Raw genomic sequence first — 27,959 nt, 5'->3', positions numbered from 1 at the left:
TGTGTTGTTAGGGGATGACTGATGATTGGCTCCGCCACAACCCCTGTCTGCTGTTCCGCTGTTTCACCTGCCACTAGAGTCAGGTGGAACGGTGGACTGGAACGTGTCTGTGCATTTGCATTACTAATGGCGTTCTAAGTGGGGACGTGGGAAACGGGGACGTTGTTCAGGTGGAACGTAGGGTGGCTTGTCTTGATCATTAAGACATTATAAGACACCATATAAGGTGGCTTTTGCCGTAGAAAAGTAAATAAATAAGGTGCACATAGCCAATGTTGTTCATAGTGTATTATGCACGCAACGTTTGGTTTGTTTTAACGTGGAAAATATTGTGAAATCCGATACTGTGGATGGTGGCATCGTATAATGAAAATCGATTCGGAAATATAATGGGCCTGAACATAAAAAAAAAACTTCAAAATAGACTTCAGTCATATTATGTGACAACAACCAAGTCCGTGCTCTGAAGCCTTCTACAACTAAACGTAGGTACCCCCGTGCAAGCTTGTCCAGTATTCATACAGTAGAACCTTGATAACAAGACTAGTTATTATAAAATAAGACTTGTTATCAAGGTTGACTTCTTTTTGAGGGTCTTGTAATCGAGGTTCGACTGTACTATTTAGTATTTTCACCTTTCTACGCTGTTTATTCAAAGCGTACTTTTAGTAAACACCATTTTCCTCCTTATGCTATGTAAAAATGGGGCGTGGTCAAACTAATTTAATTAGGCTACAGTTCAACTTACTTATCACAATTTAAAAATGCCACCCTCTATTTTTCCCAATTGAAATAGCTTGTACTACATCTCCTAGCTTAGCAAGTGTGTACTGCATGTGTGTGTCGCACTGTCACTGCGGAAGTTTACACAGCAAGAGTCTACAGCGTTGTACATGATTTACCACATAGGAATGTGTTATCATAGACATACGTGACGGCGGAAGTCGTTTTCACGCTACGGAGAACCGGGAAATATCTAAAAATACATCTGTAATGTGGTTAAGATGTTTGCGTCATTTGTCTTGGATTCTTTGGAAAACTATTAGTTTGGTAAAGTGTTCTCGGTCACCTACTTCCAATTAGCTAGTGTGACGATGACATGGATCATGGCTAGTGTTCGTACAATGATTGCGTAAGACTCTCATTATTGAGTTCTCAGTTTATTCCAGAAAGGTTCAGACACATACGATCATACAAATTGCAATCGTAATCATTCTAACATACTGCACATATATCGGTTTGCTAGCAGCTCCACTGCTGAGCCCTTCCATCGTCGTGCTTCTTGCAAAGCTCTGCATCTTCCATTTTATCTTGCAATACATGTTTTTCTTTTAGCAATATTCTGTTGCCATTTCTTTAGCGGTCTTCGAAGGACTCAATTATTGTGCTGTGCTTCTCTACTTGTTTCAACCAAAATTCTGATCTTAATCATCACCGTTCCGTTGTAATTATCGTCTATCATCATATTTAGCCACTACGTTCTCCCGGACCCGCTGATAAGCCTCTTCCATACTCCCTTCTCTAGCTAAAGGATGCCCCCTCCACTCGCCTTCCTATTTTTTCGTGGTCTTCTAACTATTTCTTTTTCTCTAGTTTCTATCTTCAGTCAAATTCTATTGACTGTTCACTATCTTTACTTATTGATCAGACCATCCTTGACACTTATTCGCCAATATAGTCTCGTGATATTGATCTAAATTCACCTAAATCTATAATTTGAATTATTTTGTGTGCATTTTATTATTTAAATGTATAGACACGAGGAGACCTTTGCACAAATCGCGCATTTTAACAGGGTTCAAAACATAATTCTTCCAATATAATAATAATAATGCAATACCCTTTTACTTTCCCAAGGATCTAGATCTACACCATAAAGACTGAAGATTAATTTACTAATGTTTTAGTTAAAATTTGTAGAATTATATTCTGATAGCAAAGGCCTTTAATTCGACGTACATAACCTATGCTCCTATTTAATATTTCCCTCTGACTCCTCGTGGGACGTCCCCATGATATGACAGAGAACTGATAGTTCTTTCAAATGTAGATTTTTAGGTGTCATGTTGATGTACCAAACCTTATTGATTTATCTGTTATCGTTCAGAACATATTAAACCCGTGCGAGACTTTATACTTACAGACAATGGCCTGTTGGATCGTTCAATGCTCAAAACAGAAGTCGCTAATTTTTTTTAGCTTAACTACGTGTAAAGTATGTTACTCGCGAAGGAAACACATAATTTTCATATTGGAAGTGTGGTAAACCAAAGAAACCCTCTGGGTTTGTAAAGTGGATACGATTTCTGTGACGATCGTGTAAATGGATTACTTCTCGGCGACAGATCAACTCTCGATCTGTCTCGACACTCCAGTCCATGTATTCTGTCTATCAAATTGAGTGTTAAGATTTGTATTCTTATTTAACTGTTTGTGTTCCTGTATCAATTGCGTTGCATTTATTTATGGAACGCGCTATTTAAGTTCGTGGCTGAAACTAGTGAAACTTTGTGATTTGAAGAAAGAGAAGTATAAACCATAGGTATCTGTCAATCTTTACTATGGCATCATAAGTATCGAATCAGCTTATTGAGCTATCGAGATGGTGACTAATTTATTGCATAAGTAAATGTGTCAATCTTTACAATCGCATAAAATTTATCGAATCAGCCTATCGAGCTATCGAGATGGCGACTAATTTATTGCAGAAGTAAATGTGACAATCTTTACCATCGCATCATATTTATCGAATCAGCCTATCGAGCTATCGAGATTGCGACTAATGTATTGCATAAGTAAGGAGCTGACATCTCCGTGTGACGTACGATTTGTCACCGACGATTGATGGATTCCAAGACTCTTTCTTTAGGTACAGTTCCGTGTTGGGAGCGGGTGGGGGATCACTGTCACTTACATTCTAGACTTTGTTGAGGAAAAAATTTTTCTGGCAAATCAGTTGGTGAGGAGATGAGATGGTTGAAAAAATTGTTAAGTTTAAATTCGACTCCAAAAACATAATTAATAATTAGTATGGTGATTATCCTGATTTCTATTGCTTGTAGACTAAAATACTAAAATATAAACAGAGACAGCATTTTTTGGATGCTGTATTCCTGTGTAAAAACGTTATGTTTACAACCCTAAGTAGGATTTATAGTTATTAATTGTACTTGTAGATGTTTTAATACATTGTGCCACAGAATGAATCATCTCAGCCTTCGGACATAAACATATTGTATCATCGTCTTTAAAAGGATGATAAATTGGTATAGCTTAATAGTAAATTCCTAATTCCTGTAACTGCAAGTTAAATGTGTGGTTAGAAAAGTTATTTTCATTTTCATAATTTCCACAAAAAATCACATTTTTGATTAAAAATGCATTTACCAAATAAAAAAATAAACTATCAACCTGGCCCTACTTGCAAGGAGTTCCGGACAGCTAACGGATTTTTAGTGATCTTCATCATCTTCATTAGTGATTATACGGTTTGAATGAAATACTGATGTTTATTGTTTTTCAAACCAATGCTACATATTTCAACAATCTTTCCAGCATATTGTTGTTAAGATTGACCGACTACATGTTCTCCGAACGAAAATCTAACAAATAAGGGCGGGAATTAATTGCGCCAACTGATCTGAGTCAGGTAGTCGGGTAATCCTGAATTGCGCCAACTACTCCAGGGAGCCACCCGATACGTTCATTAACTGTGCCTAGTGGACGGCTATCTTTTTGACTGTATAATTGAGTAGGTTAGGTTAGGTTAGGATGACACGTAAACAAGGACATTCCTTGTGCGGGCAACTCACCCCTACCTAGCTTGGGCTTGGTGCAATTAAGGAACAATTTTTTGGTTCTTTGAGGGGTTGGAATTAAGGAACTGTGGTGCAATTAATGCAAACAAAATAATATGCAATAATCGTACGTCGATAACTGATAGATAATGTTCAGATGAGGTTTGTGGGGCACTCGTAGGGATTCCTTGGATCCGGTTAGACAGAATCCTCGTAGTCGACCTTGAATGTGACGTCATCTTGCTGATGCCACCAGACGTAGTTGCAGTTCTGCTCACTCAACCGTGCAGCTGAAACGTACAGTGACGCCATAACTGTGAATTTAATAAATACAGTAAATATTCCCTGTTAAATAGTCAAGAGAAAAATTGTTCCTGGCGGAATAATCAGCTGGAAGGGCCTTGAACTTTGACCGCGGGGTGTCTCTCAGAACCTGTATATTCTCTGGTCAGTTATCCATAGATTAACTTATTCTCAACCCGTCGTCTGTTCGTATTTTGATTATTTGTATTATTAGATACAAAATATGTGTAGGTAAAAGAAGTTTTTAGGCCAGACATAAATAAAGGGTCAGAACTCAGAATAACAAAACGAGCAGCTATAATTTACTTTATCTTCTTGCCATTGAACGAAACACATATGTTATTGACTTACATCTTCTATAATATCTCATATGTAGGCTAAACAATTATTACACGTGGATATATAATGTTTTTATGTCTCCCTAAAGTGTTTTTGGTGGTTAGGTTCACATTTAAAGGCCTCCACACAATTATGTGCTCTCAGATGTAGTTATCATTTACAACATCAGTCGTAACCCAACAGTAAGCTTCTTGTTTTGTATCCTGACATATTTAATAATATATCAGAGTTATTTACTTTCTAAGGTACCTATTACTCGGTTCCGGCATGCTAAACATGTGTTTTAAAATCCCAAACAAGCTCCAAGTTGACGTAAAAAACGTACCTCACAAAATAACTCTCAATTATTCCACAACGTCCTTTCTGAAACAAGTTTTCCAATGATAACAGGTGACGCTTTGTTAGTCTGGATGGTTGTGCAGATACTATTGTATAGACTTTTCTATTTCTTGAGCACAATGGCTTCCCAGAACCTTGCTGAGTCCTAATTGTAGACAACCCTTCATTGTGTCCTCAGTCAAGGTCAAATCAATTAACCTCCATTAAAGGTAAACTTGCTCACCGCGGTGTGTCATTAACGCCTTAATTGTCTGCCATTAAAATAGACATTCTAGCTCTATAAATGTTATGAGTTTCCACATTCCTCGGGGAAGTACAATTAGGCTCTTGCAGATTAGATAACTGCAAATGCTGTTATTGATGTAGTTACGGTTTATTGGTTCAATTTGCAAACAGATTTAATGTTGGATATTGTTCAAACAATTTTCTGTCATATATGTTTAACCCAGTTACCAGTAGGGTTTGTTTATTACAATATAGTTAGCTCTTGTCCAGTTGTAGGATTACCTTAAATTTCTTTGCATTTTGAAAAATCAAATATATTAGACCTAGTGTACCAATGAAATCTGCTGAAGGTTATGAAGGCTGATATAAGTCTTTGTTCAGTATTAATGCCTTACTTTCATCTTGGTTTTTATCTGTCTTCGCCCATCTTCACATTGAACAAGGCATCCATGATGTGTCGGCATTGCACATTTCTGCAATTCCCGATTCAGTAATCTACTAAAAGGATCTAGGGAACAATCTTGGTCCTAATTCTGAGTCAAAGTCCTTATTTACTTTGTTGTTACACTCATCCTTCTCCACCTTCCCATTGATCTGCTCGCCATCGTATGTCAACAATTTAGTAATCTGCTAGAGAATCTGAGTTTATCGGCTTTGCTCACCCATTGCTCTACAATCCAATGGCCAGTATTATAAACATCCCCCATGCTAGAGTAAGCAGTGTCGTCGTCGTGTGTTGTGGTGATCGTGGGAGCCGAGCCACCGCGGTGACCTTGGTGTGTCGCCGCCGGCTCTGCCCAATACTGGCCTTGGATCATCCGACGTTGCCAGATCATCCATCCGGAGTCCCGCGTCCTGCGCAGGAAAAGGATACATCAAAGTAGTGATATATCGAGACTCTTCAACGTCGCATCGTGTAGTTGCTTACTCAAGTTGATAATGATGGCTATGATTGGTAACTTGAAATCTGGAGTCATATGGTAGGATTAAATTTGTAAAAGCCCCTTCAATTTTACGGGGTTTCACTCACTAGTCTGAAACTTTTGTTTCCGCTTCTTGATGCTCGTATACCAAACAAGCGTCGTAACTCTAACAATATCATCACATCTTTCAGCTATTTTTTCACTGCACATTTTATTCCTTGACTCCCTAAATGGTTATTGTTTGTCGCAAATCTCGACAGTGTAGTGGAAGCAATAGTAATGGTCATAATATTCACTCTCACTAAGCTACCCTCGTCTGTTACAGGCCGCGACGCCGCAGCGGCAGCAGCATCGTCGTAGTAGGCCAGGAGGACGCCGAGCCCGTGAAGCGACCACCAGATGCTGAGACGGACGATGCGTACAAGATGATGATGATGATGGCTGCGTGCGATAATGGACCTCACCGAGAGATGGCCGTGGACGTCCCGGAGTCTTGGGCGCCCAAGAACAAGACGCCGCCTCGCTACCCGCCACCCCGGCCACAGGCTAGGATACAGGTGAGAGGCAACCACTGACAGTTGCAATTAGCCATAGAAAGGTGATGGAAACCAACCTAACCAAACCTAACGTAAGCTTTCTTGGGTAGTGAACATTTTACCAATGGTGGCCCCATTCTTGAAAAGTCCCGAAAGCAATATTTTAAATAGATTTTTTTTAGTTTTTTTCAAGATTGAATAAATATAGAAAATCTCTGTTCCTTTGACCGGCGTGTGATTTCAATTTGACACATATTTTTGACTACTCTTGCCATTTGTCTTCTAACACATTTTGACAACAACCTGCAGGAGAAGGCCATAGGGCTTGCATGAAAAAGCACCGACATCCCCATTGTGTAATTTAGTGTTATGTCCCTACCTAGTTGAAAAGGGTGCCCGTTAATGCTCTCGGTTTAAAACCCTTATTGATGCTGTCGGTTTCGTCTCCAGCTCTGTATCATGCCTCTGGCTCTTAAGACAAATCAGATGATAAAACGTGAATTACAGAAATTCTAGAATACAGTGCCAGTAATGTTTCAACGTAAGTAATAGAAATACTGTGTGCTGATCAGATTTTACGTAATACTTTATACAGTATACTCGTCAACAAAGGGGAGCAGCATGATCTAGGAGGGGACACTTCCAGTTTTGATCGGTATCAGTATTATCCGTAGGTTCCGATCCTTACGATTGGTCTGGTTGTTTGAGCCATTAAAAGCAGGGTTTTTGCCCTGGAGGCCTCAGTTAAAATTTTGCCAATGACCATTGGCCACTTGTCAGCCCGACCATAAAAAAGATAGACACAGGCTACATTTAATTGAGGGAAACACGCTCTTCGTATCGGATTAATCCACAAAATGTAATTTGATTTTTGTTCGGGTATTAAAATACAGATTGTTTTTATTTGTGGCCTTTCACATCGCCAATCTGTCGATCTTTCTTTTAAATGTTTGAAATTTGCTATGTTTATTTATTCACTCTGTGCAGACCTGTTTTGTCGTACTCATACAAAATACCCCGTGTATGTCAAACAACACAACACCTTAACACCTTAACATAATATTTTATAGATTAAGATCCTTTTGATGTTATTGCCAAAACAACTCAGTCGATGCGCTGAAGAATAATCAATCTATAACCTGATCTGAGGAGGATGTTTCCCTGAACTTTTAATCAAAATATACGATGTCGTAAAAGTTGTTAGTGGTGTTTGAAAGTGATTAAGATCCCCCCTTTCGTAATTGAGTGGCAATTATTTCCTGTATCCTTTGAAATTTAAGAGTTTAACGTTTAAGAAGTAAGTTTAAGTATTTTAGGATTAATACAATTTTAATCACAGTATACGGTTTGCACGTAATATGAAAAGTGATTGCACTTCATTTATTACATAATTGATAGATGAGAATATCATTTTGGCCGAAACTTGAATCTAAACGGGCACATAGGGGAGTTTTATATACATTTATATATCTTATAAGTTTTAATAGTTATTTGTAGAGTAATACGTATGGCGCGATTACTCACGAAGCTATTTGTATCCCTTTTAGTTGAATCAACGCGAACTTTCATTGGCTTCGTTGTGGAATGCGACAACCACCATATCAACTTCCTATTGATTAAACTACAACAGTAGCACAAAGTTTTGTTCACACAAATATGCATGGCATTTTAGTTAGGAACCGTGAGTTTTCATTTTAGGAAGCAGTTGAAAACAATTATTGGATGTATGTGGAGGGAATCTCTATAGATGAAGAGTTATCTCAGTCGAAGACACCTATAATTATTTCTGTTTACTTGGTAGGCGGAGCTACAGATTATGTAGATCCCCGACTCACGGTATCGGCATGTTGCCTTTTGCCAACGTGAATTTAAAGGAGATTTGGGTGATTTTAATCCTCAGGACGAATTTCTTACACTCAAACCGTAAGCTCAGACAGAAGGATTTTTTGAGACGGGTTCACTGTTTAAGAATTAATCTCGATTGCCCACAAGAAATTATTCACGTACACTTAATGTTCAAGAAATTCGGTACATGAATACTTCCTCCTATTTGATACAGGAAAATTTCCAAAGTAACTAAAGGAAATACCAAATCTTGCAGCTTGTAAAGGAAAGTCATATTTTTGGAGGCCGAAAACGTCAACCCCGTCTCTACCGTGTCCGCGAACTAAACGATCGGCGAGGTTTAGACATTCCTATAGAAGGGTCTTCCCCGAAGAAGGTAGACGACCTTTGGTTGGTTTCACTACCTGTCTTCTCTGTTGCTGTCTTCGGTGCACCGAAACTCCCCCGCATACTATCTCGACCAAAAGGGTTCGCTAATCCCCTAACCGAAACTCCCCCGCGAGGATGGCAGGTACCTGAGCCCACCAGGTTTGTCATACTGCGTAATGACTCAGGAAACCACGACTCAAGAAAAACATAATATAATTTTTTTAAACAAGTTACAATGTTTTTAGAAGTTAAATAGCTTGTTGTAATGGGTATTACAGTCCAAGAACCTTGTATTAATGAAGAGGGTGTCTTGCTTAAAATCCATTAGTTCTGAATTTTTGTAGACTTGTTCGGGATATCGGCCCAATTGATAATCCAGGTTTGTGACCGCGTGCGACCACCGCAACCTTATCGTAAGTCAAAACAATCGCAAAATTGACGACTTGCTGTAATTCTTTGATGATTTATTTTGAAGACGTTGTTTTTATTCTATGTAAAATTTTTCTTGTAAAAAAATGTTTGTTTATGTTGTTATCTCAGATTCTCAACTAGACACGACACAAAGGTTGTTTTGGTCTTAATTATTCACAAACCCGTTTACACTTGGTGCATTATACAGTATCTCGACCCGTTGCCTATTCCAATGCCGTGGAGTCAGAAAAATCGGGAGCGTTTCATAAACTCCAAATTTCACAAACTCCAACGCTTAAAATATTAAATGAACAGAGCGGTTCATAACCTCCAAATTTCATAAGCTCCAAATCTATAACATTCAAATAATCACTGGTTCACAATGTCCAAGTTTCACAAACTCCAACGTTTAAATATTAAATAAACAGAGCGGTTCATAACCTCCAAATTTCATAAGCTCCAAATCTATAACATTCAAATAATCACTGTTTCACTATGTCCAAATTTCACAAACTCCAACGTGAAGATACCAAATAAACAGTGCGGTTCATAATGTCCAAATTTCATAACCTCCAACGGTACAGTCTGAGCCAGAAGTCTCTGCAGTGGTTGCCACAGCTTATTAAACGGCCCCAAAACTCAATGTTCCGCTTCAAAATAACTCGACATTTAGCCTACTTAGACTTAAGTTATATGGTTGAAACTTCGTATGAGTGAAGTCAATAAGTCTATGACACTATTGGTTTTAATTAAAAGCTTAAAAGTTAGTATTTTCTATTTTAAATCTTCAAATAAAGTCGGTACTTTTAAATGAGTTTTAAAATATGACATGAAAAAGTTCGTCGGCTGCTACTTTTTTTATTTTTTGGTCAGGTAAGTTAAAAAACGGTGGATTTTGTAGCTAAAGAGTTGAACCTTTTGGATCATATTTTTTTAAATTTTTAGCTGGCGTAGTTTGGTTGTAATTTAAATTGTAATATAGGGGCTACCCGCCGCGCCGCGTGGCGTCATGCGGGCAGATTCTGCCTACAACGTCACTTGTAATACAGTTTAGATACTCAAATTTGGAGCTATACAGGAAAGTTACTAAACTAATTAGAAAAACACGGATTACGAGTCACACTCAGCTGTGTGACTCAAATATGTGTTAGCACATAATTTGCAAATCAAATTACATATTTATATTTTTAATAGCTTTAATTCAATCTTTCAGCTGAGTTTCTTAACTGTTCCGTCTCTCAATTAAAAGCCATTACAAATATCGTAAGAGATTTTTTTTACCGATGAAAAATTTTAAAACATATAAATTTGTTTTATAAGTATATTTTCTATTAGCTGTTAAAATTTCATGATGATTACATCAGTAGTTTTTTTTGTTATGTGTAAAAATAGCCCTTTGTTAGAAAAGTGCCGAAAACCTTGTACTTTATTTATTCTACCCACCAAAAGGACGAGAGTTAAAACAACATAAAAAGGTAGAAACTAACATACATAAACGCAGAAATACATTTTTATAAATAGGATTTAACTTATTCATCATATTGTAGGTATACTGGTCAAGTTTCAATAAAAGTTCATACTCGAGTATTTACACTTTTTTACTCGACAGCAGTCTCGTTTTCTCCTTGCAACTTAATGTGGGTAGTTCAATAATGTTAAAGTTTTGACAAGGTGATAATTTATATTTGGATTTGCCTTTTCAGTGGAGAGTTAAGCATTGTAAACCTTTTATTTACCAAAAAAATGCGTAATCACAAACAGCTAAATAATTCATGATAAAATTTTTGTTGATTGTGTGAGTCTAACAGTAGAGGACGAAGATTATCTCAACTTGAACATAGTGCGTAGTATCTATGAGCAGAGGACTTGAAAAATTATATTTAAGTTTTGATATAATATCATACGATAATCAGGAAAAGAACCTGTATCCAAGAGAATAGTAAAAAGCTCACGCGCGCGCACTGTTTTAAGTATGTTGTGTACATTTGCGACTTTTCGGGTGCTTCATATTTGGCGCCAGAATGTGCCTTGTTGACCTTCATTATTTTTTTCTCACGCCCGTCCATAACGGATTTATAGTACATCCGCTTGACTAGTTACTGATATTTTAATTCACTCCACAAAATTCTGCCTTAGTACAGTATTTTGTTAACTCGAGACTTCTTTGATTCCTAACAGGACCAAACAGGTGAACAGGACAGTTAGGTGATAGGTCATACTGTCAATATACCTGATTATATAAAAGTAATATCGATAAATAAAATAAACTACAAATGTCATGTTTTATTTCCTGAACCACGAATAGGCAATAACAATACATTAAGAATAAGATAACAGCTGGTTGAAGTGTATGTAATGTATGTAACGCAACTGCAGGTTTGCTGCGGCGGGGGTATTTTCATTTTAAAACATATGTTTACGAAGTCTACAAAATTATTTTACTTTGTTTACATGTCTTCATATTTCAAGCGTATTATTGTGTTGAAGGAATGTTTAACAATCAATAGCCACTTTCACTAATTAATTATGGATTCAATATTAAATGGAAAACTCCTGCTTTGTTTTTATTTCAAAAACATTATAATGAGATGATATATTCTAAACGTTTCTGTTACACAAAATACAGTTAAAATACAAAATACAGTTGAAGCATAGACATGAACATTTGACGCTTACTTTAGTGTTTAATCAATATTTTGTTTAAAGTGGAATGACCTCAACGGCTACTCTGGAACTAACCTGAGAATTAAACTAAAAAAGTTCGTAGAGACAATATATTTTTTCACTAAAGCAATTACTATGACAAGTTCCAGTGAGCGGGATTTATTAATTTTGTTTGGAGAAGGTTTTAACTAGGTACATTCTGTTTCTCAAAGGAAAAGGGGTTAAGATCATATAGACTAGCATGCATAGTATGAATAAAGTACAGGGCAAAACCTATAACAATAATATTTTGAGGTAGTTTCCTTTTCTTTATATGCATGTCAATGCTGGAGAAACGTAATTTCGTGATTGGTTTCGACAAATGGGTAATCAAACCCTAACCATGCACTGCAGTGGCAAAAATGTTAGACGTGAGCCGTTGATTAGCTTTTTCAAATATAGATGAATATAAACTCGTTAAATGTTTTAAAATAAAATTATAATATATCAATTGAATATAACATGTAATACTATCTAACAACTAAATGGCTAAAGAGGATGAAGAAACAAATAAATAGGTATTGTAATGTGGTCTCAACCATGGTCTCAACTATGAACCCGCTGAACGTTTTAAATAGGCCTATTTGGATAGAATGTAAAGTCAATCGCACTTTTAGCAGGAATTCCACCACATAAACTTAGAATAAGAGTAGTTTCTATTTTTGTTTCTATTATTTGGACCAGAACCAAATCTAGGGTAAAGTTTAGTCAAAGGGATGCATTTACACTAATTTAGTTTACCTTAACGAAAGGAGAATAAAAGTAGAAATAATAACTGGGCCAGGTCGCTAATTCAGTGGGTTTTACCAAGAACTTAAATTATCTCCACATTTCACGAAGACAATTTCCGAAATTACAATCGGGAAAGCATTTATATCAAAAAATTTTGTTAACTATAGACTACCGGTAAGCATTAAAATGCACAAACATACGCCTGTAAATTAAGTTACCATTCTTCGTAATGTAATGACATATTTGATGTAATATAATGATGATTAAATGCTAGAAACTCAGTTTCTATATCCCGCAAACTGATGCTGAGCCGGCCAAACTCCTAGCGCCAATGCCGCGCCAAGCGATTTTAGGCCTATTTTTAATCGCTTAAAAATGATACAAGCAGGCTCCGTATCAAAAAAAGCTTCAAATAAAAAATAAAATTCATACTTTGATCTAAAACTTTGCCGCAGGATTTTTTTTCCTGACCAAAAAATAAAAAAGTTCCTCGCTTACTACATTTTTCATGTTTTTTATGGTGTTAAAAAACAATCATCTGTTTTAATTTGCCTAAATAAATTATAACAATTATGTTAAGGTAAAAACTAGCTACATAGTAATGAGCACTGGTTTTTCCAGAAAAATAATATATCAATTTGAAATTTTTATGTTAACAAATAAGTGCAGCAGAGCAGGTTGAGTGAATGTATGTTTGTGTAAAACAGAGAGGTTCATTCGGCCCGTCCGCCTCGGTATCCCGATTGACTTATGGCAGAGACTGTACCATTGGAGCTTATGAAACTTGGAGGTTATGAACCGCTCTGTTTATTTGATATTTAAAAGTTGGAGTTTGTGAAATTTGGACATTGTGAATCGGTGATTATTTGAAAATTATAGTTTTGGAGTTTATGAAATTTGGAGGTTATGAAACGCACTGTTTATTTAATATATTATCGTTGGAGTTTGTGAAATTTGGACATTGTGAAACTGTGCTTATTTGGAAGTTATAGTTTTGGAGTTTATGAAGTTTGGAGGTTATGAAACGCACTGTTTATTTAATATTTTAGACGTTGGAGTTTGTGAAATTTGGAGTTTATGAACCTCACCCGAAAAATCAATTATTGGGGACAGGAAAAAGTGAAATGGAAAACAATTTGAACAAACATCAAATAACAATAATAAAGATTTAATAGTATATTTCGTACTTAGGCCCGAAAATGAGGTTTTGCCGGCTCGAGATAGTTTTAAGTTTGAAACGAAGTCGAGAACTTAAAACGATCGAGAGCTGCAAAACCATTTCGGTCCGTGGTACGAACGCTATTTTTCACCACACTATACCCTATTACCACTAGGCCCTATTCACAACAATAATAATGCACACTGATAGTCACCACAACTTTAAGGTTATGTGAAGAAATAATTCGAAGAATCAGCGAAAATAATAATAAATAGTTGCTAGGTAGCGGTGACAATAAAACAATTTTATCGAAATGCTATGGGTACTGATTGTGTATTTAATATGCTTTCATGTTTTAAGAAAGTAAGCGGGCAGCTGATTTTGCGGCCCTAGGGACGTAAAAACCTGCTCGGTCCCCAAATGACAATGACAGCTGGCATGGCCAGCAAAACGTAACTTTCAGCCACCAATTAACATATTTAAAACAGCTAAAAACATCATAGTGTGGTGATAAAGACCATCACACCTTTTTTAACATGTTAGGCTAGTACAACCTGTGGATCAGCTGTATTATTCTTATACGAATTTCACCATACACTCAAAATTGTTTATTGGTTTTCAGCAAAACCTGATTCTAATCACTATACAAAACTAGAATAAATAAATGTAAAGTCTTGAAAATTAAATTAAACTATTAAATAAAATCCTCTATTGAGTATAACAATCCTGCTGGCTTCCAACTTTAAGGTTATGTTCTTTTTAGGTAATTTTAGTTTGTGTTCCTTAAAGGACCACACGATGAAAAAAAAATAAATAAAGTGGTCCTGGTCTTATGTCTTATACCATGGTAATAACGTCTTCCCTAATAACAGGGGAAGCCGATTATAAAATGAGTAAATATCTTATCGCAAGCGGACGCATATTTTCTAGTTTCTATACTTGTTCCATCGCTAAAATAAAAAGTCTTTACAAAAACCATTACAAATATTTTATGAAAAATTATAAAACTTATGAATATGCTTAAAGGTAGTTTCATGACTATTGCATCAGTAGTAAGTTTGCTATGAAATGTTAAATTCTCCCGTTGTTAGAAAAACTCCGAAAACCCTGTAAATTTTCATTCAACCCGCTGAAAGGTTAAGTAGAAGCTGCATAAACCATTTTAAATCTATACACATAAACGGAGAAATGAATTTGTAAAAATATGATGTAGGCCTACAGTAACTTTTATTTTTCTAAGTCTACTGGTTACTTTGCAATAAAAGCTCAAACTCGAGTACTGTATATATACTTTTTGACTAGACAGTAGGCACTCTCTCTCCTGAGAGATGTATGAAGGGTTTTGGGAGAATCTCCGCATTCTGCGATGACAACGAAAACTCTCTCCCTTTAATTACCTCCCCTTGGATTCCAGGAAGGACAGCGGGGGAATATCGGTGCGCCACTGGGGTGGGATTACGGGTCGCGGGGGAGTTTCGGTGTCTACCTGGATTTTGCGGGGGAGTTTCGGTGCGCCCGCTGTCTTTTGTCTCACCTTTTCTCTGACTTTCTACGTGCCGTGACTCGTGAGGGTGCAGTTTTGGTGTCTCTAGTAGGCAACGAAATACTACTACAGTACTACATATTGCGATCCATTACCATCTGTTGACAATTAGAATCATGGAGATTCATGACTTATTTGACAAAGTAATCTCACACATACAATTCATTCCGAGTTACGATACGTGTTTAACACCTGCTCCATTTTTGCACTATACATGCAGTTGGCCAGGTCCCATTCATCTTTTGTGTAATTTTTAAATAGCCCTAACTAAATAAGAAGGTTGGATTTGAATGGCTAAATGTATAACTTAAAATAATTACACGCTTTTGTAGAGTTAATAACTTGTACGGTGCGTTAAATTAATATCTAGAGTATCTTCAAAACCATGCAAGTACCATTTTGGTGAAGGCGATAATCAACTAAACTTCAGTTTAACCATGTCAATACAAACTGAGAAGGGTTATGTTTACTAGTTACTGCTGTGGCTCTTGATGCGTGCTAGTACCCAAAGTGGTACTTTTCCTCACCACCAACCACACTGTCTCCTCTTCCCTTCTTTCCACCCCTCTCAGGTTTCCTGTGAACTGACTTCGCCATAGCTGCTGACCTTCATGCTAGTCTTCAATTTTATCAGTATAATTTCTTTTCTTTTCTCTAAAGGCGAGTTTACCAAATGTATTTCCTCTTGCAGCCGGCCGTGAACGGGACGGCTCGCACGGACCCGGACGTCGGGGGTGGCAAGCCTGTGCCGCCTCCCAGAGACCACCTCAGGATAGAGAAGGATGGGCGGCTAGTGTCCAGAGCGCCGCCACCTCAACTACCCGCCCGTCTGACTGACAATATCAACAACAATACACCAACGACGCCGCCAACGCCGGCACCTGCGCCTACCTCAGCTGAACTGAACAGCATCAGGAAGTTCCAGGTAGGCCACACACTTATTGATGCCCATCTTGCATGGTATGATAAGGCCGAATCCATAGTGGTTTTCGGTATCAACTGAGTCCGTCAGTTTAAGATTGCTGCCAAACGTTTATACATCGTTATCAAGAGGTGTAGTCAGTAGTTAGTCTGAGACTTACATCTTCATAGTTAGACATCATAATTAGTCTCAGCCTTGTCACTGAGGATGCCTCATTTGTTTTTTTATAAACGTTCGATAATAGTTCATAGGTAACAATTCTGATAAGCTTCCAGTTTTTTTTTGTCCAAAACTAAATATCCACTGCAAAAATCGTCAAAACATCTTAAAATAAAACTTAATAGGTTTAGTATGTAAACAAATTCAAAATCGCTCTACGTGAACAATGCACTTTATACATACATCTTATGATAAACATTGACTACAACAAAGTCACTCCTTAACTATTTACAACGGACAAACTATTCTGGTACGTGGTGTGTGATGGTTGGACAGTGACGTGTTACATGAATGGACATGTTTGGTCAATGAGGAGATGGGTGTACACCGGACACAGCAAGGTCACTCACTATTGCAACTTGGGTAAAAACACAGCTCTTCTACACTGGGATTGTTGTTACTTTGGGTTATATACACTTATACAGGTTGGTCAGGGTAGCATTTCGTGACAGAATTTGAACAGGTTCTTAGTGTAGTTAGATATTGTGGGAAGACGAAACAATTTAAGGTTCTTTGTTATCTGTTCCTAAGATTTTTGCTTTTTCAAAACTAAAACTTGTTTTGTTTAAAACCAACTTTCTGGTAAAACCTAATATTACCAAGTTTTCAAAAAAAATTAATTAAGACATAAATAATCTGTTTTGGCTAACAACATTACAAAGCATTGTATTGCTGGACAGATGATAAATATACAGGGTGTTGAAAATGTCTGGAACCAACATTATATCTCGTGAGTGGTTAAAGAAAAACAATTGATATTTTGTGTACGGATATACTATGGTTTTACCTATCTTTTGGTGCCTTATGACAATTTTTACCACTTATAGGGAACGTCCTGTGGAGGATGCGGTAAAAAGTTTTAATGGAAGCCTATGGTAAATGATACATCATTTTAAAGGCCATTTTTTTCTGAGTAAGGAGCCACAAGTTTCATCTCAAAAGGACCACCCTAGCGAAAATGGCGACTGTTTGAAATTTAAAAATTCTGGTACCTATAAGTGGTTTTTTAAATTTCAAACAGTCGCCATTTTTGTTAGGGTGGTCCTTTTGAGATGAAACTTGTGGCTCCTTACTCAGAAAAAAATGGCCTTTAAAACGATGTATCATTTACCATAAGCTTCCATTAAAACTTTTTACTGCATCCTCCACAGGACGTTCCCTATAAGTGGTTTTTTAAATTTCAAACAGTCGCCATTTTTGCTAGGGTGGTCCTTTTGAGATGAAACTTGTGGCTCCTTACTCAGAAAAAAATTGCCTTTAAAATGATGTATCATTTACCATAGGCTTCCATTAAAACTTTTTACTGCATCCTCCACAGGACGTTCCCTATAAGTGGTAAAAATTGTCATAAGGCACCAAAAGATAGGTAAAACCATAATATATCCGTACACAAAATATCAGTTGTTTTTCTTTAACCACTCACGAGATATAATGTTGGTTCCAGACATTTTCAACACCCTGTATAATACCCGCCTAAAAATCGATTCCCGGTTCAATATTGATAAAAACTCATAAACTTTTCATTTAAAAGTGGACCAATCTGTCTTCAAAAATGTTTTCATTAAATTGTCTTAACCAAAGAAAATGCTAAGTTAATCTTAGTCAGTAAAAAATGCTACACAAGTTTTTTCGTTACATTCTGCACTCTTTCGTTCACTTCGGTTAAAATACGCCTTAGATACCCCGCCACACTATACTACAATAGTAATTGATAAGGGATAAAACGACAAAATAATCCATCTATGTCGAAAAATATACACGCAGACAAAGTGTTGGTGGCGAGGCGCCTTCAAACAGTGTAACGCAATATAGAGGCTAGCGTGCGTTGTTGTGTCTTCACTGCAGCACACGGATCAGATAATGTTCATTTTACTGTGATGTACGTTTGGGTTGTGCCTTAATAACATAAACAAATTATACAATTTAAATACTGTACAGTATATGGTCTTAAATAGATTCTTTCTCATTAGCTTTTTTATTTTTTAACCAAATTCTTATATTTCAGTAATGTAGAGTCATAAACTTCATTATGAATTCGTCATTGAATTGTTTCATGCCGATTGTATATAATTTACGGAACTTTACAGTTAACTATTTTTTTTTTGTGTTAAAATTTCTGGAGTTATATTTAATCCAACTTGATTTGAAGCTATTAATAATTAATATACAGTTTTAATAAATTGAACTCTTATGAAATTAGAATACTTATTTTAACTTAACCGTTTCTGATTATTATTAACATTGGTTTCAATATATTTTTCCTAAATTTAACTATCATAATTTTGAAATGTTTGCCATGAAAAGGCGTTTAAGACAAACAAGATTGTGTAATAGTGTTGACTATATATAGTCAATGGTAATAGCAGCTGGCTTGATGAGGCGAGCGCAGGAATATTTGGTATTCGGAACTGTAAATGACATCTGCTGGGAACACAGGAAATGAAATCTTACGTCCATCATGGTGGACTAGGATCGGCGGAACTGTGAACGCAACACTACTTACGCAAATACAGCATTACTGTAACTGGAGATTGCTGTAATACTGTACTTGATGTCATGGCCAATACTGCAAATTTATCAAATTTTAATTTTAAAAATTTCTTTGAACCACGTTTGAACAATACTTTCGCCAATACTTTTTTATTTTAAAAGATACACATATTAATTTTTTAAAGTGACTTTTTCTAACACATTATCATCATTCAGTAATTTAAACCTAATTTACTCGAATGAAATCATTTATTCTATCCAATATTACATCTGAGTATACAACTGTTAAACCATTAGTTGTTATAGTATAAACCTAACAAATTAGTATTTGAATCTAAAATAATTTCCTTCTGAAAGTAAACAAACATCAATAAATGAGCCTTAATTAACTTTTGTAAATATTTGTGTAATTTATAGTAATTTTCATATTAAAATTTTTGCCGTGTACACGTTGAGAAGCGGTGACGTAATAATCATTAAGGTAGAGAATAAACTTCAAAATAAGGCTAATGAATGCTTCATTAGTTGCAAAGAGAACAGTTAGGAGGAGGGCTTCAGTTTAAACGAGGGCAATTAGACGACCCACACATACGTGGTTGAAACGTCAACTATCCGAACACACAATATCTGACGTCAACTATCCGAACACACAATATCTGACGTCAACTATCCGAACACACAATATCCGACGTCAACTATCCGAACACACAATATCCGAGAGTGGCTAGGAAGTCAACTATCCGAACACACAATATCCGAGAGTGGCTAGGAAGTCAACTATCCGAACAAACAATATCCGAGAGTGGCTAGGACGTCAACTATCCGAACACACAATATCCGAGAGTGGCTAGGACGCGAACGGGGGTAGGTTAGTTCCGCTTTGCTACCTACACTAATCCGGGTCCCGTAGGGTGGGTTATAGTCCGGTAGGTTAGTTCCGCATTTGACGGCTTAAACAATAGATATCTTGAAATTCTAAAGAACAGTGAAGCCAGTCAACCGAAATAATCCATAAAAATAAGCAAGTTCTGAATGAGTTAAAGTTAAAGTAGGATGTTTCAGTTGTAGCGATGTCTCTAGTTTTGTACCAAAGCTGATGCAGATGATTATTTCACCGATCCCAGCCATTCAAATCATTATCAACTCGGTATGTACCATTAAACTGTGTATTGCCAGCAACCTGTCCTGTGAAGCCGCAATCTTAAAACTAAAAATCACACTACACCAGCTGTTGCTTAAATACGTATATGTTACAAAATGCTAATAACTCAGGGGCCTGTTTCATAAAATGATATACCGTAAGCTTGTAATATAAGTATTTACCTGATAATATTAAATTATAATACTGGTATTGTGTTTCATATAAATATAAGCTTGTAAAACAAGTTATAAGTTTACCACATCAAAATACCAGTTATAATAGTGTTTACACAAATCTTGTTTCAAAAACAATAAAAACTTATATTATAACCCAAAAGTTTTGAGTAATATACTGTATTATAAGCCTTTTTTGATCCATAGAATTTTTACTTGTGACGTGTATCTTCTAGTAAGATGTAGTAAAGAAAAATATATTAATAATTTTATCAAAATAGAGATGCAATCAAGCGTATCAAGTGATGAAATAGACATAGTGATGGTTAGAAGACCAAGAACATTTATACAAAGGATTTCTTACTTTCAAATTCAATAAACTTACGAGTTTCATGAAAGGTATAGGATAAGTTTTGAATTATATTCATTAATCTATCATTTCAGCCTCTGGATTGCTTATATAATCAAATAAATAGTAAAGTCTTACCTTAACAATCCTTATTATTGTGGTCCGATATTAATTTCAAACCCGTAGGTTCATCATCAGTCGGAAGATTTAGGTAGACCAAATTTTGTTATAAAATCCACCCGATGGGTTTCGTAGAAAAGTTGACATTTAACACGAAGACACACATTACAGTTGACATAAATAATACTCGTAGTTTAGGGATAAAAACCATGGTTTTATAAAACAGTGGGATAACCTCACTTCAGTCAGGGAACACGCTGCCGGCAGAACTGTCAAACAGTTCTGTTCCCTGACTGAAGTGAGGTTATCCCACTGTTTTATAAAACCATGGTTTTTATCCCTAAACTACGAGTATTATTTATGTCAACTGTAATGTGTGTCTTCGTGTTAAATGTCAACTTTTCTACGAAACCCATCGGGTGGATTTTATAACAAAATTTGGTCTACCTAAATCTTCCGACTGATGATGAACCTACGGGTTTGAAATTAATATCGGACCACAATAATAAGGATTGTTAAGGTAAGACTTTACTATTTATTTGATATTCATTAAAGTTATGAAAATTTCAAAATTATTTAAATACAATCAAGCCTGCGTTACAGCACCCAACAAATAGGAACCATTCATTAACACCCAAAGAACAAAAACAAATTGCACTCATTGGTTTGGTAGTGGTGTACAATACCATTACATAGCAGATAGGCACGCCGTGTCAAAAGGGACAGTTTACCGCGTCATAAAAAATAAAATAAAACTAAAATAAATGCAATTATTAATGAAAACTTTTTGAATGACACTGTTTGCTAGCCAGAAGATGTAGGAGAAACAATCAATGCATTTAGTCAGTAATATCGCTGGCATGCCTCTTACATGTTCAAAAAGTTTACGTTTATTAAATTCTTCATTTCAGGTTTGCTTGATATTTTGATCAAGTTAAAGTTAAAATATTGTAGTTAAAATTAACCTTAAAAATCAAACAATTTATAAAATAAACAAGTAAAATAATGCAACAGCTGTCTTATAACTTATATTAGTATCAGTGTCATAATTTATTAGTTTGTAGATTTTTTTATGAAACAGAAAATTACCAACTTATAAAATAAAAATGTATTAGCTTATATTACTAGCTTATAATACAGTATTAGTACTTTTATGAAACAGGCCCCGATGGTAAACTAAACCTGTCATAGGGAAAAAAATTTAAACTTTTTAAGCATCTTATAACAAATTAAAAATATAAAACAAAACTAGTGCACCTGTTGCTCGAAATCGAGCAGTTTTCTAGTACCGGTACTACAGAAGCTATATTAAAACTAGTAGTCTTAATTTTCTATGAGTTTAAAAGACCCTACTAAAAGCGTATGCAACTCATGGAAAGACCTACGCTAATAATAACAGTTATAATAAACACGTCTTGTAAATATTGTATCATATTTCAGAAGCTGACCTTGTTTTTACTGTTTTCGAAAATTATTCCCGTCTTACCCATAGCCTAAACCTATACTGATTACAAATTGCAGTCATTTTTCTTAAAGAGATATAATTGTTCATCAAGTATTACTGATATCCTGCACTAACAGTCTGTCACAGTTTAATTTCTTCGATTGGTTGCTACAATAACATTAATTTTTGAAACGACATAAAATATATGTTCATAGATTTTCTATATAGCTATTAAAAATCACAACTATTCCTAGTGTGTACGGTATCTGTGCAGTATCTTCTATCTATAATATTAAAACGTGATAGGGTTTTTTTTATTTCACGATTCTGAATCAATCACTTGACGGATTTTCATGATTTTTGTGTTAAAAGAAAGATAATTTTGAGAACTAGGGAATTCGAAGCCATATTTTAGTTTAGGGTTTCAGTTTTTTGGAAATTAAGTTTTAAATTTTAAAAATTCTAGCAGCCGACGCTAACATTATACTCTAGCTTTTGGTATAATAACAACACTGTAAACATTCCGCGTTTTTCGACACAAATTCAGCCTTTGGATGAAAATGAAATGACATACGTAGAATTGACTTATTTAACTGTGTGTAATGATATAACCATTGATAGGTTTATGTAATCGGTAAGAGAATGAAAGTTTATTTAAATATACATAGTAAAATAATAGATGTTTTAATTTATTTTTTTGAGCAGTCTTTAAAATATTTAGTTTGTTTTAGTGAAATATAATTAGTTATAACTAACAGCTGGTTGAATAAAAAATATTCTATAGATTTATGAGGTTAGTTTATTTACTCTGAGATTTTGTCATTGATTATAGGAAATCAGTAAGATTCTATAACCATTGCTGTATACAAATCGAAGCTCACGAATCTTAAAAAAAAAACTTTTGAGAATTATTTTACTATTCGACTTTTTGAGGAAAGGTTGGGGAAATAACAATGATCACATGTTTTAACTCATCTTGGAAGCTTTTTCTTTATCAATTTTGAACTGCTTAAACTATGCCTGAATTAGTAATGGATACACTATATACAGTTTTAATGGACTGCTCGATTCCCGTACGTAGGACGGGCCAACAACTCGTTATTACTAAAAAGTCAAATCAGTAATTTTTTAGGATTATGAAAAATGATATGGTAAACTAAGGTAATTTTTGTTAACATTTATGAAACAGGTAAATTTCCTTACATCCCAAACCTAAAATTTGTAGAGTTTGTATCATTAATATTCCGAATTACTTATCGGATACAAGCGTATCCAATCTTTGGATATATAACTTTAATATGTTCAATATTCATTCTACGTCGGCTTTTAGTGAGGCTAATTACGTTTGCCTAATGAAGTGTAACCCACCTTTGTCAATATAAATGCGGATCTAACCTACCTACTTAAGGGGCCCACCAGATTCAAATGCGGAACTAACCTACCCATTTATGGCCCTAGGGTCATTATCTGCGGAACTAACCTACCACCACGCGAACTATCCGAACACACAATTATCCGAAAACGTGGATACTATAGAGGAAGGTCACCATGCAGAGACATTTTATACTATAGCCTAACTGATTTGAGCTATCTGTGCGGGAGTGAGACAAACACGATATCGAAGAGAGAAGTTATCTGTATGTGAGTACGTGTCTGATACTAAAAATATCATAATCTTTTACAACGCATCTGTACGTGATGAGATGTAGATTCTCTGAAACTCTCATATTATAGGCCAGTTCTTGAGCAATGCCATAGAATAAAGATTAGATAGATACTATAAACTGTCCTGGTACTTAAGTGTCCTAACTTTTCCCTTATAAATTCGAAAATCTAACCTTTACATTTACCGGCATAAGGATACTCATTGAATGTAACTTAGGTAGAACAATTTATTTTATTAATCCGTTCAAACAAATCAGACCCTTCTAAAACAGAAAGTTCCGCATGAAATACTGAAACAATATCACCATTGTTTTTACAAACGCCTGGTTTAATTTGCGGTTAGCTCGGTAACGCCTTGTCGCAGTGATAAACCAGTGATAATGTTGATAGCCGTTATCATCTACCTGACTCAGTGTGTGTGAGTGGGTACCATGGTCGACATCTTACTTGAGCCCATACACCGTTACACGGTAAATATGTACAATTATTTATGGGGTTTGTAGTTTTCACTCCTCGAGATAAGATATCAGATACGCCCCCCTTGGCTTACGCGTCGGAGTGTGAGTAGTTTTGGTGTTGCTGGTTAGTGATCAACGCACTATTGATAAGGTGATAAGTTGGGAAACAAAGTGAATGGTTTTGGATTTTCCGTAGTTAATTTCATTTTTAGTAATTCGGGTACGTGAAAGTTAGTAGTGTACACACGTTTGGAGCAGCGTTTGGAGTACAACAGAGAATGGGCTTTGTGGAACACATGGTGTTTTACTGGGCGGTTTGCCAAATTGCATATGTATTGAATGGCGTTCTGCCCCTGCCAAGTGTGTCACGTATTATAGAATCGCATTTGTTGTTCCACAATTTGAATGACGTTTATGTTTCGTGTTTGCAACTTTTTGTTCGGTTCGAGCTGAAAATTATACTGAATTAAGTCATGGACGCAATATGAATTAAACAAGAACGTGTATTTTGGTTTGTTTAGAAAAGAAATTTTTAAATTGAGGTTACTACTGCACAATATTTGTAGTTCATTTTGTGATAAATTAATTGTCTGAGTGCCCGAGTGAATGTAGTGCTCACGTTCAAGGTTGGTTTGATTACGCTCGGGATATACTATAGGTCGTGCATTAATTGCGCCAAGTCTTCAAAGTGTCCCCGAACATTATCCTTAGTTGCGCTAAATTAAAGAAAGGTAGGGGTGAGTTGCCGGCAGAAGGAATGTCCTTACGTGTCATTCTAACCTAACATAACCTAACCTAATCCAACCTAACCTAACCTACTCAATTATACCCTCAAAAAGGGCCGCCACTTTTGGCGAAGTTAAGGAACGCATCGGGTGGCTTCCTGGAGTAGTTGGCGCAATTCAGGAATACCCTATTTCCTGACTCAGGCCAGTTGGCGCAATTAATGCCCGCCCAGGCTATATTCTAATACTCCATTCAATAACTGACTTAACATTGATTTACTCTGAGATACGAATATAACGAATATTGTGTAATAATGGTGCATCTACGCAACTGCTTTAGGATTTTCCTTGTCCAATATTTTTACGTACAGTGATTGACTATATATACATTAGTCAATGGTACAGTCCACGAAATATACAGTCACTTTAAAATCAAAAGAAGAAAATTGCATATGGTCATTTGATGTTGGAGAGGCAATATAGTCTATGATGTTTGTGGCCTATAAACACGGCAGTAACCCTGATAATGTCCATCTCGGCCCGACCTAGCTATAGTGGAAGTCTTACTACTTGAGGTCTTGGGGTTGTAAAACTATCGTGACTGACGTGCTCACCAAGTGAACTTAATTACGCAGTAGAACACGGTGGAAATGCCTCTATAACGTCACTGAGTTTGTAGTAAAAGTAATAAGCCACACACATTGCGTAACCCTTATCATAAATTACCTGTTTATCTTGTGAATGTGGGTGTTCTTTCCTTAGTGGAAAAATTCGTATTCATATACATGAAGTATGTTGTGATTAAGGAAATTATACATTTTCCACGAAATACGCCAGAAAAAAATATTTTCAGAATATTTATACTTTTAGGTATACGGTAGTTAAGCGGTTTCTGATTTTAAATCGTATACTTTTTAACTTAATACAAACTTAAATTCCACATAGGCCACATTTAGTAATTAAATTAACTAAAATCAAGCATGTGCCGAAATGTGCGACACGAACACGATACTAAAAATCGTCCCTTGATTAGTTGTGGCCCCGCGGGTAAATTTGTTGCGGCGATGTTGGCAGCAATGTGTCCTTCGCGCCGGAAGTTCCGGATTGAGATGAGCGGAAGTGGAAGTAGCATCAGGTGTGGCAATGGTTCCACGCATCGGTCAGGATGCTGTGTCAAATCGTCCGTTCACTCAATTGGCTTTTCATTTGCAATTTGAATACGAGGATTGTCACGAAATGTTTGCTTAAAAATGTATTTCATATAATTTTCGAATTGTTTAAATTGAATTTTTATAACTTCTTTCACAATAATTTAATGTGTGTTTAGCACGAAATCATCTGTTAACATCATATTTTCAAATCTTAGCATGGTCAACGATTTTGGTTTTGTTATTGTTTAGTCAATAAACCCCTGCTAAAATAATTATCAACGCCAAATTTGCATTACGCAGCTGTCGAATTAAAACAGAAAATTTAAATCTAACACGAGTAAAGTGTTGGTAAATGTTCGTTATTATATTGTTGGCAAACAGAAAATTTCATTTACACTCAAACTCTTATGGAAATGTGAAAATCTATAGATGTCCAACATGGCATCTATGCTGGAAAGTATCGCATTTTTCATCCACATAAATTGTTTTTTTCGGCTTTTATAGTGTTAAACAAACCTTTCCTTATAGTAAATAAGTGCCAGTACCTTTTCCAGACACAAAGTGGGCAATACTCCTTCCTTCCTACGGCCAGAAAGAGATTTAATGCTTGTTTACTGAATATTGGAAGATCTTAATTATTCGTTGATATTTTTAACGTAACCGAAAGGTTTTAGGCTACATAATAAAATAGGAAAATACGCGGTTGTTATAAATGTATTAATCAATGACCACCGCTCTTAACACACCGAGCTGCTTTAGAATAATCTTCCATCCAACAAAATGTCTATAAACAGTACCATAATTATACCGACACCTTATTGGTCGAAACGTAAACATTCTCTCCTATTGTACCACCGACCGCAGGTATATTTTTCACGTTGGCACCACTGTAGGCCATATGTTGCGTGTTGGTACCATTGGTACACCTGATTCAACAGTCAGCTGATATGGTTAGTGACACCCCTACCTACTACAGGCGGATTGCCAAAAACTGCAACCAGGTAATATAACAACAGGTTGAATGTTGAACGTCCATTTATCAATCGGCGCATCGCTTTATTCTCGCTGACAGCGATTAAATTTTCGAAATCTCCATTTTGATTTATTCCGCGTCACTTTCGACAGCGTCTATTATTTACGGAGGCAATTTGACATTCCGTTTTGAAAATGAAGGTATTAAAAGTTTAAATTTTTACTTCAATTTTTTAAATGTATTTTCTGACTAATATAAGTAAAATATTACTGTTTACGTTTGTGAATTAGGTACAATTTTCGGGACACAAGTTAATTTAACACTTGAATGCTTTTCTTGTAAAATATAATTATATTTTTTGTGTCACCTATAAAATACTTATTATGCTATTAATAACGTTGCTTACGGTAAGTTACTAATTGCATAAAAAGACTAAATCGGGTTGAACAACCGTTTGAAACATTATCTACTGCACATATGATACCAACACATGCTTAATTATCAATGTACAAAATGTTTAAGGCATTTTAGTCTAAAACTGATTGTGAAAGTAATTTGTCGTTTATTTTAGCGGTAGGCTAAGTTGTGTTCTCCAATATTTCGAAGATATAAATAGTGTCAAGAAATTTAAAAAGAATTTGAACTCCGTCCATGTATTTCTGCAATTAGTTTTATTGTATGTGTCGTAAAATTGTCGAATTGATAATAACTTATGAAATAAATGATCATGCAATAACAGTTTGAAATTTGTTAAACGTTATGCTTTAAATGCAGTATTCTCCAGGTAAAATAAACGTTACTATGCAAATCATGCTGCAGTTTTTCACGAAAATATAAATGGACCTTTAAATCTCATAGGATGCCCGAGAATTCCCACATAAAGCAGGATATTTATGGCCTACTTA

At 35.7% G+C, this 27,959-nt stretch overlaps 1 protein-coding gene across 3 annotated transcripts in view; it reads left to right on the top strand.

Annotated features, from left to right (window-relative positions):
* LOC128985917 (protein PALS1-like) overlaps positions 1-27,959 on the top strand; it is a 171,350-nt gene that overhangs the window by 112,820 nt on the left and 30,571 nt on the right. For all 3 annotated transcript variants that reach the window (XM_054405902.1, XM_054405903.1, XM_054405904.1), the window contains 2 exons: positions 6,252-6,483; positions 15,916-16,149. In XM_054405902.1, the coding sequence (XP_054261877.1) occupies positions 6,252-6,483; positions 15,916-16,149 (466 nt within the window). The remainder of the gene's footprint in view (positions 1-6,251; positions 6,484-15,915; positions 16,150-27,959) is intronic.

Source organism: Macrosteles quadrilineatus, unplaced genomic scaffold (genome assembly GCF_028750875.1).
Source record: "Macrosteles quadrilineatus isolate MER2022 unplaced genomic scaffold, UCM_ALF_1.0 Scaffold_2__2_contigs__length_208266976, whole genome shotgun sequence".
Taxonomy (NCBI): domain Eukaryota; kingdom Metazoa; phylum Arthropoda; class Insecta; order Hemiptera; family Cicadellidae; genus Macrosteles; species Macrosteles quadrilineatus.
Note: the sequence above shows the minus strand (reverse complement) of the source record. Positions and strands in the feature narration are given on the sequence as shown.